Source organism: Elephas maximus, chromosome 14, assembly GCF_024166365.1.
Source record: "Elephas maximus indicus isolate mEleMax1 chromosome 14, mEleMax1 primary haplotype, whole genome shotgun sequence".
Lineage (NCBI taxonomy): Eukaryota > Metazoa > Chordata > Mammalia > Proboscidea > Elephantidae > Elephas > Elephas maximus.
In genome coordinates, this window is record NC_064832.1 from 18,262,697 (window position 1) to 18,276,491 (window position 13,795).

The following is a 13,795-nucleotide window of genomic DNA, read 5'->3' on the forward strand; positions in this document are numbered from 1 at the left end:
GGTTGGGGGAGGCAGGAGGAGATTAAAGCCAGCTGACTGCACTGGAGAACTAGTGTCTCAAGTCCCTTTTCCTGTTGGCTTTAAGATCAGCTGTAACAGAAAGAACATACCTTCGATTTCAGTCCAGTTGACAGCAACTTCTGTTATTGGAATTTCAAAGAACTGTGCTATGTAAAGCAGCTCTACATCAAATGCCCTGGAATAGAAAATACATTTTTATTTTTAAATAGACAAGTAGAATGTAATTAAATCTCTACCCTGGCATGACTTGAAGCTTACATGGCAGATGTAAAGCTTATACTTTAAAACTGAAGGTCAGATCACGTACAGTCAAAAATTAAAAAGCTGAGTGGTTCAGAAGGTTCAAGGCAATGAAGATAATTTAGTATCTTACGGCATAACATTTAAATGACAAATATGGTGTCCCCATCACAACTCAACATCATCACACTCTCGGAGGTGAAAACTGCCTCTTGGGCTCTAAGAGAAAATTTAACCTTGGAAATTTTCAAGATTGATGCTTTTTAATCCCAGCCTTATCCAGCTCAAGGTACAGTGGATAGCATTTTCAACTGATTGAGAGAGAGATAAAACAGAATTCTGAAAATCTCCAGGAGAGAATGTTATGATCATTTTAGAGCTGCTTGATTACTTTCTTCTAACACCAAAGGATGAAGGTTTCTTTTCTTAATACAGTATCTCCGGGGCCGTCTTTTCCTTTTCAGTCTTCATGCTATCCTGGACGAAACAGTACCCAGCAGCTATTTAAAGTGAAAAGTTACTTTAGAATGGTCTGGAATGCTCTCTGTGTAAAGCTAAATACATATATAGGTAATTAAGTTTGTTATTACTGGTATATACTGTTAAAATGATCTCTAGTTCAAATTTCCAGTTCAACCTTCCTTCTATCTATGAAAAGTTTTTTCTTAAAGCTTTTCTTTAGCCAATCTCTGAACTTAGGTCAAATCTACTTTCCTTAGAGTTTTTGAAGACAGACTCAGAAGTTGCCCTGAAGTCTCCTTACAAAATTTCTCTGACCAATTGCTTCCTTCTGCTACCATTAAGCTCAGGAAAAGAAGCACCACTACCTGTTAAACCTTCTTCATGGTTTACAATTTTTTTTTTTTTAACTGTCTCTGAAAGTTCTGAATTCCTTCACCATTTTGCCTTCCTCCTAGGCTGCATGGAGACAAGTTTAAACTTCTAGGGCTTGGTTTTAAAACATTTGCACAGACAAGAAAAATGACTAACACTCACATTTAATTTCCCTGATCTCAATTTGAATTTGGAGCTTTTGTTTTGGGATAATTCAATATGAAGACTTTTTTTTTTTTTTTAAGACTCAATGCTTTTTCTTATCTTTATAAAATATTTAGTTAAGATGATAGAACCATCTACAAAAGTGGGATGATAGTAAAATTTTCTTTTTCTTAGAAAGTAGCTGGACAAGTGATAACTTGAAAGAGTGGGCAATAGCAGAAGGAGAAGCCTAAAAGCAGATTGATGGGTACCAGAGAAACTTCCAAGGGCTCAGAATCAGTGGCCCTAAAGAGCCCTGCATGTGTGGATGCAGGCAGGTCTGAACAGGAGAACTCGCTGAAAATCTGTATAAGAAACAACTGGATCCTTCTCAGAAAGTAAGAGGTTTACCAAAGAACCAGAGCAACTTTGGATAGAAGGGCTCCAAAAACAGTTAGAGTGGGAGGGCACCATGCTGAACAATTACATGGCCAAGTCTTCTGAGTGAAGAGTGAGACCCCACTCGCTTTCCCCCAGGTAGTTCTGTGAATGCTGGCAGCCAGACTCACATCTCTGTTTTTCACTGGAGAATCCTACTTTAGTGAAAATGACCAGCCCAAGAGGAAAGACCAAAAGATGAGAGTTTCCCAAACAAGAGCCAGTGAGGTCAGCCTGTAATGAAGTCTACCAGTCAATCAGAGGCACTGTCCAAGTGGAGTCTCCAAGGAGCTTTCCAGTACTGTAATAAAGACATCTGAAGAAAAGCCTTTAATGATAAAAATGGAGGAAACAGAAACAATGCAGGGCAAGAAGAAACTGTCAAAGTTTTAAATGAAACATTCAGAGACCTAGTGGAAGATACCATAGTGAGGAAACAAGAATGAGAGATTCTTAAAAAACAAGTACTGGAAAACAAAGTAGTTTTTTTGAAATTAAAGTTTTCACAGGAGAAATAAAAATTCAAAAGGACGGCTGGAAGATAAAGTTGAGGAAATCATCTCAAAAGAACAAAAACAGAAAAGAGAAGTTAAAATTATACGATGAATAAGGAGGCCTCACACCTGTTTATAAGAACGGGCAGAGACAATGAGAAGAGAAGATTGTCAAATAAACAATTCAAGAACATTTCTCAGAACTAAAGGACCTGATTTCCATATTCAGAGGGACTACTTTAGTACTCATGGGCTCAAGCATAACAATAACTGTGAGGATGGCACAGGACTAGGGAGTGTTTCCTTCGGTTGTGCACAGGATTGGTGAGTCAGAACTGACTAGACAACACCTAACAACAACTTTAGTACTCAACAAAATGCACGAAAAAGAGCCACATTAAGGCCCAGGATCATGATATATCAAAACACCATGAAGAAAAATTCTCCCGAAGGGGATGGATGCAAAGAATAAAGATTCAGGTTCTTCACAGAACTGGAGTTCTCCAGAGAAACACTGATGCCAAAGACAATAAAACAGTACTTCCAAAATTCTGAGAAAAAATTATTTCTAACCTATAATTCTTTACCCAGCTAACTGTTAAACAAGTGTCCGAGTGGAATAAAGATATTTTTTTGCATGTAAAGTCTCAAAAAGTTTTTCATTTTTTTTGGAAGTTAATGAAGTATTTGTTCTACTAAAATAGGGGTGCAAATCAAGGAAAAGGAGACTGAGGATAGAAGCTGTGCAGGTCAGAGAACAAGCAGAAAGGTATGAGGTATCTCCAAGAAAAAGATGACACTGATGGACAATTCAATGTGTCTGAACACAGTGAGAGAGAATTTCTACTCCTTACAAAGGTTTGAGCACACCACCACAAAGAACTACCAGTGATTCTTCCATAAAAGAAAAAACATGAGCCTAAATTTCAAGATCAAATTTAAATTAAAAAAAGTTTTATTTTTATTGTGTTTTAAGTGAAAGTTTATAAATCAAGTCAGTCTCTCATACAAACATTTATATACACCTTGCTATTTTTTTTTATATACTCATAGTTGCTCTCCCCCTAATGAGACAGCCCACTCCTTCTCTCCACCCTCTCTTTTCGGGTCCATCCGGCCAGCTTCTGTCCCCCTCTGCCTTCTCATCTCCCCTCCAGATAGGAGCTGCCCACATAGTCTCATGTGTCTACTTGATCCAAGAAGCTCACTCTTCACCAGTATCATTCTCTATCCCATAGCGCAGTCCAATCCCTGTCTGAAAAGTTGGCTTTGGGAATAGCTCCTGTCTTGAGCTAACAAAAGCTCTGGGGACCACGACCACCAGGATCCTTCTAGTCTCAGTCAGACCATTAAGTCTGGTCTTTTTATGAGAATTTGGGGTCTGCATCCCACTGCTCTAAATTAAAATTTTTTAATGTAGAAAAAAAAAAGATTTAAAAATATGTTCCTAATGATAATTTTAGTTCTGAAATTATTGTTTCTTTAAAATAATTTTTTGGGGGGATATATGACATCTATTTTCAAGGATACAACTGATCTTTGTAAGCAGATGCACAAGAGTAGACCCAATTTCCAGCCTCCTCTGTCAGAATGCTCTGGGCCCAGGGCCTTTACTCAGGCAGCCTGGATGAGAGGTGTAGAGGCAGACCATTCCCCCAACAGTGTGTAATAACATAAAAAAATACACCAGATAAATTCCAATTAGAAACCTACCACCGCTCAATATGTAGAGATGAAAACGTCCGTGAAGCTGCTTCTCGAGTGAATAATTTGAACCCACACTGTGTGTCCCTGATTCCTTTAACACAAAGGAACCACACCAGAAAGTGGAACCCATACATGAGAAGAGTACGGAAGTAAGAACGCTGAAAATAAAGAGAAAATATAAATGACTTTTCCTTTTATCTATAAAACAACTGCATTTTAATATTTACTTGACTGGGCAGATCGTACAGATTAACATCACTGTTCCATTAGCTTTCATTAGCAAAGTGTATTAAAGAAAAAGTGAGAATGACTAGTTTACATGCAGAGCAGAAGCACTAGATAAGCAGTTACTGATTTCCTGGAGGTGGAGTCAGATAAGAAAAATCAAAGTACCTGTGAGAGGCAGGCTTCAGTCTACCAGAAAGAACGGTTTTAAGCTGCCATGGACAAGGAGAACATTTCATTTACCTACATATTTTATGCCTTGGTGTCCCATATAAATTCTGGTTTCAAAAAAATTGATGTTTATTGGAATATATTAGAAAAACAAAATCCTAAGATTTGAACCTGAAGTTCAATACTTAGCTAAAGGAAATACTAATAGAAGGGGCCGAGCAGAGTATCACAAAAGTTAAGACTAGAAATAGTACACTCCAAGACGTGTGAAACTAAAATCTGCTCTTTCGATTTGATATAGAGATGTCTGATTAAGCAGATTTTAATGTCTTGAGTTCCTTAACACTTTGGATATTAAACTTAAGTAGTCTCATATTTAATCCCATATGAGGACTCATTATTGTTATTAGTGATTAGTTTTATTATTAGTAATTAACAGAGTAAATAATATTCCATTATTTGCTAAATGTTTAAAATATAAAAATAATAAATCACTAATTGCCATAGTATTCAAGACTTTCATATTTAAAATTATATAAAAAAGATAGGATGTCTTAAAATTTTCTGTAACAAAGGTAATAGGCCCATAGAATGATGCATTACATATGTACATACGCAACTTTCTATGGGTCTATGTAGAATATTTAATATCTTATACGATAAAATAAAGGTCCTTTCCTCCTTCTGTCTTTTATAATTACAATCTGTAGTAATTGTCCTTTATTCCTATGACTTTTTCTATCATCATCAAACAGAACTAGTGCTGAATAGTGTGATAATATGACATAGTAATAAAAGCACAGAACTAAGCAGATCTAAATTTGAATTCTGGCTCCATAACTAATTAGCAGGGTGACCGCCAGCAAGTTACTTCAACTCTCGAACTCTCAGTTTCCTCATCTATAAAATAGGAATAATAATGCCTACTTCATAAAGCTACTGTAAAGATTAAATGAGACAATATTAAAACCTGTAACAAAGTGTTTAGCACAGGAAGTAACAGAACTCAATAAATGACTCTAAAAAATTTTGAAAGAAAGCTCAAAAGCTCATTTTACCATCTGACCATGATTTCACTTCTGTACCAAAAAGAACAGGGAGGGAAAATAAAATGCTCATCTACGAAATATGTAAAACAAACTTGCTTTTTAAATGAGCTAACATTTCTCATTAGTTACTTATGTTTTCATGTAAATATGTCTTACCTCTCTAAGTAGATAGGGCAGAAACCTCATCTTAAAATACTTAGGGAATCTCACAACAGCTTGCTCAGTGCCTTCCATATAAAATACTTCCAATAAATATTGGTTGACTGATTAAACCTTCAAAAGAGCATTTATGCTTAGCATTTATGAAAGATAGAAAAATAAAAATAATATCTATAAACAATATTCTCCTGGAACAATCTTTAGTGTGATTTAGGTGAGCTTATTGGGTACCAAATAAAAGTATCCATGACTGCTTTTTCTTGAATGTTAATAGGAGATTTTTTTGTTTGTTTGCTACGATAATGGCTTTTTTAAGAAAAGCAGAAATACCTGGGGTTGGCATAAAGAGCTTAACTTAATTGATTTCTAACATATTTGAAAGCCTAAAACATAAACCACAAACAAGAGATTCTTGATTTAATTTTAAATCTTGGCAAAATATCTTAAAATTCTCTTAAATATCTTAAAAGATATCCAAAACTATATTGTAGGATACACTTATTTAGTTAAATGAAGCTAACAAAGTAACAGAGTAGCATTATATGAACATTCACAATCATGAAGAAAAAGAATTCACTGCTGCAATATTAACAATAATCTCTCTAATGTTTATGAAATACAGGCAAGGAATTCAGGTGAAATTTAAAGCTGAGTAGCAATTTAATTATCTTTAAATATTAAGTTCAATGAAGTTCCAAGACATAAGCAGATGAAAGATCCCTTATAGAAAAACTAAAGACATCAAATAAACACTAAGGATACTATTTATGAATGCTTTTAAAATGATAAGTTTTACCCACAAAGAACCACATGATCATCTATATGGATGCAGAAAAAGATGTGTTAAAATCTAACACCCTTTCTTGATGAAAACCCCAAAAAAGATCGGAATAGAAGGAAACTTACTCAATATAATTCAGGGCATATATGAAAAGCCAGCAGCCAACATACTTAATGGAGAAGGACGGAGAGCTTTCCCCTTCAAATCAAGAACAAGACAAGGATGCCCAGTATTACCCCTGCTATTCAATATTGTATTAGGAGTCTTGCCAGAGCAATAAGACAAGAAAAAGAAATAAAACGTATCCAGATTGGAAAAGAAGAAGTAAAATTATCTCTCTTTGTGGATATGATCCCATATATTGAAAATCTCAAGGAGTCTTCAGAAAAATTTCTAGAGCTTATAGAGGAATTTAGCAATGTTGCCAGGTTAACAAAAACTAGTTGGGTTTCTATATACCAGCAGTGAGAAATCTGAAAGGGAAATTAGGGAAACAATTTCATTTACAATAGCATCCAAGAGACTACCTATGAATAAATCTAACCAAGGACGTGAAGGGCTTATACAATGAAAACTATAAAACACTGCTGAAAGAGATTCAAGAAGACTCAAATAAATGGTGAGATGTTCCTTGTTCATGGATTGGAAGACTTAATATTGTTAAGATGTCAATACTATTCAAAGCAATCTATATGTTAAACACAATCCTCATCAAAATTCTAACAGCCTTTTCTGCAGAAATAGAAAAATCATTTCTCAACTTTAATGGAATGGCAAGAGGCCCCAAATAACTAAAAGCAATGTTGAAAAGGAAGAACAAAGCGGACAGCCCACACTTCCATATTTTAAAACATATTATACAGCTACAGTAATCAAAACAGCCTGGTACTGTTGTAACAATAGACACATAAACCAATGCACTAGAGCTGAGAGTCCAGAAATGAACACACACATCTACAGTCAACTCATTTTTGAAAGGGTGCTAATGGGGAAATAAGAGTCTCTTCAATAAATGGTGCTGGGGAAAATTGATTTCCACATGCAGAAAAATAAATCAGGATTCATGCCTCACACCATACACAAAAACAAATTCAAAATGGATTAAGGACATAAATGTGCAAATTAAAACCACTAATTTCTTAGAAGAAAAAGCAGGGGCAACACTGTCAGACCTAGCTTTCAACAAGGATTATCTAATATAACAAAAGCACAAATAGCAAAAGACAAAATAAATTAATGGGACCTCATAAAAACTTTTATCAACAGATTTTACAAAAAAAGTGAAAAGACAAGCTACCAACTGGAAAAGTATCTTCAGAAACCATATATCTGACAATCTAATTACCAAAACATATATAAAACTTCAACAACTTAGCAACATAAATACAAATAACCCCGTCATAAAATGGCAAAGGACTTGAATAGATGTTTCACCAAAGACGACAGTAGAATGGCCATACGCCACACAAAAAAATGCTCAGCATCATTAGCCATCAGAGAGATGCAAATCAAAACCACAATGAGATACACCATTTCACTCTCACTAGGATGGCTAAGATTACAAAAAGTAGAAAGTAACAAATGTTGGTGAGGATGCAGGGATACCAGACCCCTCATCCATTGCTGGTGGGAATGCAAAATCGTACAGCCATTGTGGAAAACTGTGTGGCGGTTCCTCAAAAAACTAAAAATAGAACTACCATATGACTCACCAATTCCACTCCTAGTCCCAAAAGACTTGAAAGCAGAGACTCAAAAAGAACTGCACAATGTTCACTGCAGCACTATTCACAATAGCCAAAAGGTGAAACAACCAAAATGCCCACCAACAGATGAATGGATAAACAAAATTTGGTATATAGGAGAAATGAAGTCTTGATATATGCTACAATATGGATGGAGCTTGAAGACGTTATGCTGAGCAAAATAAGCCAGTCACAAAAGGACAAATATTTTGTGACCTCACTTATATAATAAGGTAAGAAAAGACAAATGTAGTCACCAGGAATGGGAGGGAGGGGGGGAAACGGAGTTAACGCTGACAGAAAAGTCACATTGATTAACATATAGCCGATTATTGCAATTGCTGTCAATAAGATGTATACCTGTAAAAAGGTGAATTCGCAGAAGTTGTGTGATAGATATATTTACAACAATGACCAAAAATAAAAAAGAGTAGTTTCTGAGGCTGTTTATGTACAACCAAACACCTCATGGAATTTGGTTCCTTGGTTTGGAGGTTTGGGGTCATGGTTTCATGGGACATTCCAGTTAATTGGCTGAATAACATATTTAGTGCTTCTGTTCTACCTCCTACTTCAGGGCATAGTGCCTGGGGTCTTAAAAGCTTGCAAATAGCCATCTAAGGCACAACAACTGGTCCCTATTCACCTGGAGCAACAGAGGAAGAAAAGTCAGGAACAGGAGGAATATATGGAATCTGTGGCTAACTGCCTCCATGAACAAATGCCTCCTTCACCATGAGGCCAGAACTGATGGTGCCCTGCCAACCTTATTGAACATTCTGATCAAAGATTCCAGGAAGAATCCTAATGAAAAGGGGGAACATGCAGAACAGAATTTCAAATTCTCATGGACTCTAGACTTTCTGGAGCCACGGAGGGTGGATGAACCCCTGAAACTACTGCCCTGAGATAGTATTTAAACCTTAACTCGAAAGTACCCGGTGAAGTCATCTTACAACCAAACAGGTTTAACTTAACTAGTAAAAAAGGTCTGCCTTAACCATTATGCTCTTCTAGGAACTATTTATATGCGATCAAATTGATAACATCAACTTAAAAGATTACAAAGGAACCGTAGGGGGTAAAAAGTTTATGTTAATGACGGAGGAACAACGCAGAAAAGAAGGGTGAGGATGGTTGCACAACTTGCAGAATGTCATCGAAGTCACTAAATTATACATGTAGAAACTGTTGAACTGGTGTGTTTTGCTGTGTACATTCTCAACAATGATAAAAAAATAAAATGTGAAGAAAAAAACCAAGAATATTAACATAACGTTAACATAAACATTATCATTATACTGAACACACGAGAACATGAGCACAATTAAGGATGCCAGAGGACCCCACTGGTGCTATATATCATGTTCTGCCTACTAAGAAAGCGGTAAATCAGTACGATTAACTGAAGATATATTTAAAAGTATTTAGGAAGTATATATTTGAACACTATCCAACATACTACTGAAGTTGCTGTTTACCACCTTGATTGGCTAATTTTTAAATAATTTTCTCACTGTCCACAGAAAGATCATTATGCAAGGTTTTATATCACATACAGAGAACACCAAAGTGCCTCAGAAATTGAAGGCTATGCTGCTGTTTCCTGGGCATGTGGAAGATGCATGTCTTGCTTCTTGGAGATGATTTTCTATAAGACAGGAATAGCTCTATGAGAATCAACTAAATGTGAACAACGAGCCTACTGAGCAGCAGCTATACGTAGCGTCTGGAGTACATAATTGCTGATCTCTAGTCCGTTTTATCCTTTAATTCTATAGAACTACCAATTTGGTGGGGACCAAAAGCACAAAAATCAATCACTAGGGTTTAGAAATGAATTAATAGATGAACGGATGGTATCTTAGTTCTCTAGTACTGCTATAAGAGAAATACCACAAGCAGATAGCTTTAACAAAGAGAAATTTATTCTCTCACAGTCTAGATGGCTAGAAGCCCAAATTCAGAATGCCAGTTCCAGGGGAAGGCTCTATCTGTCGGCTCTGGGGGAAGGTCCTTGTCATCAATCTACCTCTGGTCTAGGACCTTTCCAGCATAGGAACTTCGGGTCCGAAGAATGTGCTCTACTCCTGGTGCTGCTTTCTTGGTGGTATGAGGTTCCCCTTTCTCTCTGCTTGCTTCTCTCTTTTATATCTCAAAAGAGCCTAATTTAAGACACAACCTAATCCTGTAGATTGAGTCCTGCCTCATTAACATAACTGCCTCTAATCCCACCTAATTAACATCATAGAGGTAGGATTTACAACACAGGAAAATCACAGCAGATGACAAAATGGCAGATAATCACACAATACTGGGAATCATGGACTAGCTAAGTTGACACACATTTTTGGGGGACATGACTCAATCCATAACGATAGCAAGATAAATTACATAGATCCTATAATAGATCCTTTGACTAAAAACAGTTTTAGGTAAAAGACTTCTAGGAAAAAATTCAGAGTTTTCAGCCAATGGAGATTCTAAGTGAAAAGAATTTGCACCATAAAGGAAACAAGAACAACAACATAGTTCCTTTCTAATGTCACCAACAATAAAAATAAGTAGCAAATCTCTCTTGCCTAGATTAAAATAGTTTTCTAATTGGTCTCTCTCTTTCCTTCCTATTCACTTTTCCTTTCATTGAGTAGGCATGTTCCCTCATATTAAGAAGAAAAAGGAAAATTTACTCATAAAACTATTACACTAATATCTATTTTCATTGTTTTTGTTGGCCTAGGTATTTTTATATAGGTAATTATACTGTGGAAACCCTGGTGGCGTAGTGTTTAAGTGCTACGGCTGCTAACCATAGGGTCGGCAGTTTGAATCCACCAGGTGCTCCTTGGAAAGTCTATGGGGCAGTTCTACCCTGTCCTACAGGGTCACTATGAGTTGGAAATGACTCGACAGCACTGGGTTTGGTTTTTTTTTTTTTTTTTGGTTTAATTATACTGTATGCATTTATAACATTATACTCTGATATTTTCACATAATCTGTTATCTTAGATACTTTTGCATATTATTATATAGTCTTCATTATCATCAATATTACTGGCTGCAGATATTTCATACAGAGGATATAACTATACTTTGTATTCCTGGACATTTAGCATTTTATAATATAAATTATATTGTGCTACATCCTTGACATACGCTTTTTACTTTTTTTGTCCCCAGTCTATCAGTAAAGTGATAAGTTGGACTAGTCAATTCCTAAGCTCTCTTTCAAGTTTTCAGGAGTATGATATTCTCTATGACTTTTTCAAATACCAATGAGAGTCCACAGAATATACAGAATATTGGAATAGATGCTGAGGATGTTAAAATAATTTTTTTTCCTCTAAAAGAAGTCTAGGTTTCCATACTTGAGCATAATCCTTAAGAGATTTTGTAAACCTACTATCAGTATATCTTGAAAAATATTTAGAATTTCTTCATAGCATTTCAGACTCATTTGAGGGAAGGTTCAGCCTTTTATTTCACTGACTCTCAAATGGTGGTGTGCATAAAAGTGAGCTGAGAAATTGTTAAAAATGAAGACTCCTGGTTCCACTCCAAGAGAATTTGTGATGGGCCTAGTAATACACATTAAAAACAAAAATAAAAAAAACCCAGTGTTATGGATTGAATTGTGTGCCCCCAAAATGTTTGTCAACTTGGCTAGGCCATGATTCCCAGTATTGCATGACTATCTACCATTTTGTCATCTGATGTGATTTTCCTGTGTTGTAAATCCTACCTCTATGATGCTAATGAGGCAGGATTACAGGCAGTTACGTTAATAAAGCAGGACTCAATTTATAAGATTAGGTTGTATTTTAGTTAATCTCCTTTGAGGTATAAAAGAGAGAAATTAGCAGAGAGAAGGGGGTACCTCATGCCACCAAGAATGAAGAACCAGGAGGAGAGTATGTCTTTTGGACCCAAGGTCCCTGTGTGTAGACAAGCTCCTAAAGCTGGGAAAACTAAAGACAAGGAATGTTCCCCAGAACTGACAGAGAGAGAAAGCCTTCGCCTAGAGCTGCCACCCTGAATTTGGACTTCTAGCCTTGAGAGAATAAACTTCTGTTTGTTAAAGCCATCCACTTGTGGTATTTCTGTTACAGCAGCACTAGATGACTAAGACACCAAGATCATTTTGACCATACATCACTTATCTACTCGATCTGAGGATACAATGGACAATTAATGGGTGTGATGCACTAGACTTACATTTTAAAGTAAAAACACTGAAGAGAATTATTTTTTCCTTCAAGTTATTTCACCTTTCCTAGCATAGTCTACAATTTACAAAATGAGTATTCTAATATCCTCAGAGTTTTTTTAATGCCCTAAAAAGGCAGTTATTACCTTTTTTCAAATTTTAAGGCACGGTGCTTTTCTAAGAGGAAAGTTAAAAAACATTTGAACTTTAAATGAAACTCAAAATATACCACTTAAATATGCCAATGTATGCAAAAGAGGGCAATGTGATTAATTAAAAAAATGAATGTTTAGAAAAGAGGATCTATAACAGAATAAGGAACTCTATGACTAAAAAGAAAAAAGAAAAATCAAAAAGAATTGCTTTATCCTAAGGCAAAGAAAAGTCCATATCCTTCTTGTACACTCTCAAAATAATCAATTTCTGGATGTGCCAATCCTATATAAGCTTCCCCAAAACAAAAACTTCTTTTCTTTTGGAAGGAAACTCATTTTTATGATCTTAAACATGAAAGTCTATTTCTCGCCAAGTATTATGTAAAAAAAGGAAGTACTGCTGTTCTGTGCCAGTTAATGAAAGCCTCACCTGAGCAATTGATTCTTTTTCCAAATGAGCTCGAGATCCGCAGGCAATAGCCATATGATCCTGAGGACAAAAGGAGTAAAAACATCTTTCAGTACATAAGAATCATTAATACAAATACAACACTATTAGTGACAGGATAATATCCAAACACCTGCAAGGAAGACCAGTTAATACAACAATTATTCAGTTTACGCACAAATCACTAATGCCAAAAATGAAGAAACTGAAGATTTTCACCAACTTCTGCAGTCTGAAACTGATCTCATATGCAATCAAAATACATTGATAATTACTGGTAATTGGAATGTGAAGGCTGGAAACAAAGAAGGACCAGTAGTTGGGAAATATGGCCTTGGTGACAGAAATGATGCTGGCAATTACACGACAGAATTTTGCAAGACCAATGACCTATTCCTTGGAAATACCTTTTATCAACAACATAAATGGCGACTATACATGTGGATCTTGCCAGATGGAATACACAGGAATCAAATTGACTACATCTGTGGAAAAAGATGACGGAGAAGCTCAATATCATCAGTCAGAAAAAGGCTAGGGGCCGAATGCGGAACAGATCAATTGCTCATATGCAAGTCCAAGTTGAAGCTGAAAACAATTAGAACAAATCCAGAGAGCCAAAGTATGACCCTGACTACATCCCACTGAATTTGGAGACCATCTAAAGAATAGATCTGATGCATTGAACACTAATGACTAAAGACCAGGTGAGTTGTGGGATGACATCAAGGACATCATTAAAGAGATGGGAAAGAAAGAAAAGACCAAAATGGATGTCAGAAGAGACTCTGAAACTCGCTCTTCAACAATAATACCTAAAGCGAAACTAAAGAATGATGGAGTAAAAGAGCTGAACAGAAGATTTCAAAGTGTGGCTCAAGAAGACAAAGTAAAGTATTATAAGGAAATGTGCAAAGATCTGGAGTTAGAAAACCAAAAGGGAAGAACATGCTCAGAAATTCTCAAGCTGAAAGAAC

At 36.0% G+C, this 13,795-nt stretch overlaps 1 protein-coding gene across 1 annotated transcript in view; it reads right to left on the reverse strand.

Moving 5' to 3' along the window:
* Positions 1-13,795, reverse strand: part of ALG5 (ALG5 dolichyl-phosphate beta-glucosyltransferase) — an 85,396-nt gene that overhangs the window by 32,215 nt on the left and 39,386 nt on the right. The window contains exons 7-9 of the mRNA XM_049853186.1: positions 12,801-12,860; positions 3,885-4,036; positions 111-196 (exon numbers count right to left, since the gene is read on the reverse strand). Of these exons, the coding sequence (XP_049709143.1) occupies positions 111-196; positions 3,885-4,036; positions 12,801-12,860 (298 nt within the window). The remainder of the gene's footprint in view (positions 1-110; positions 197-3,884; positions 4,037-12,800; positions 12,861-13,795) is intronic.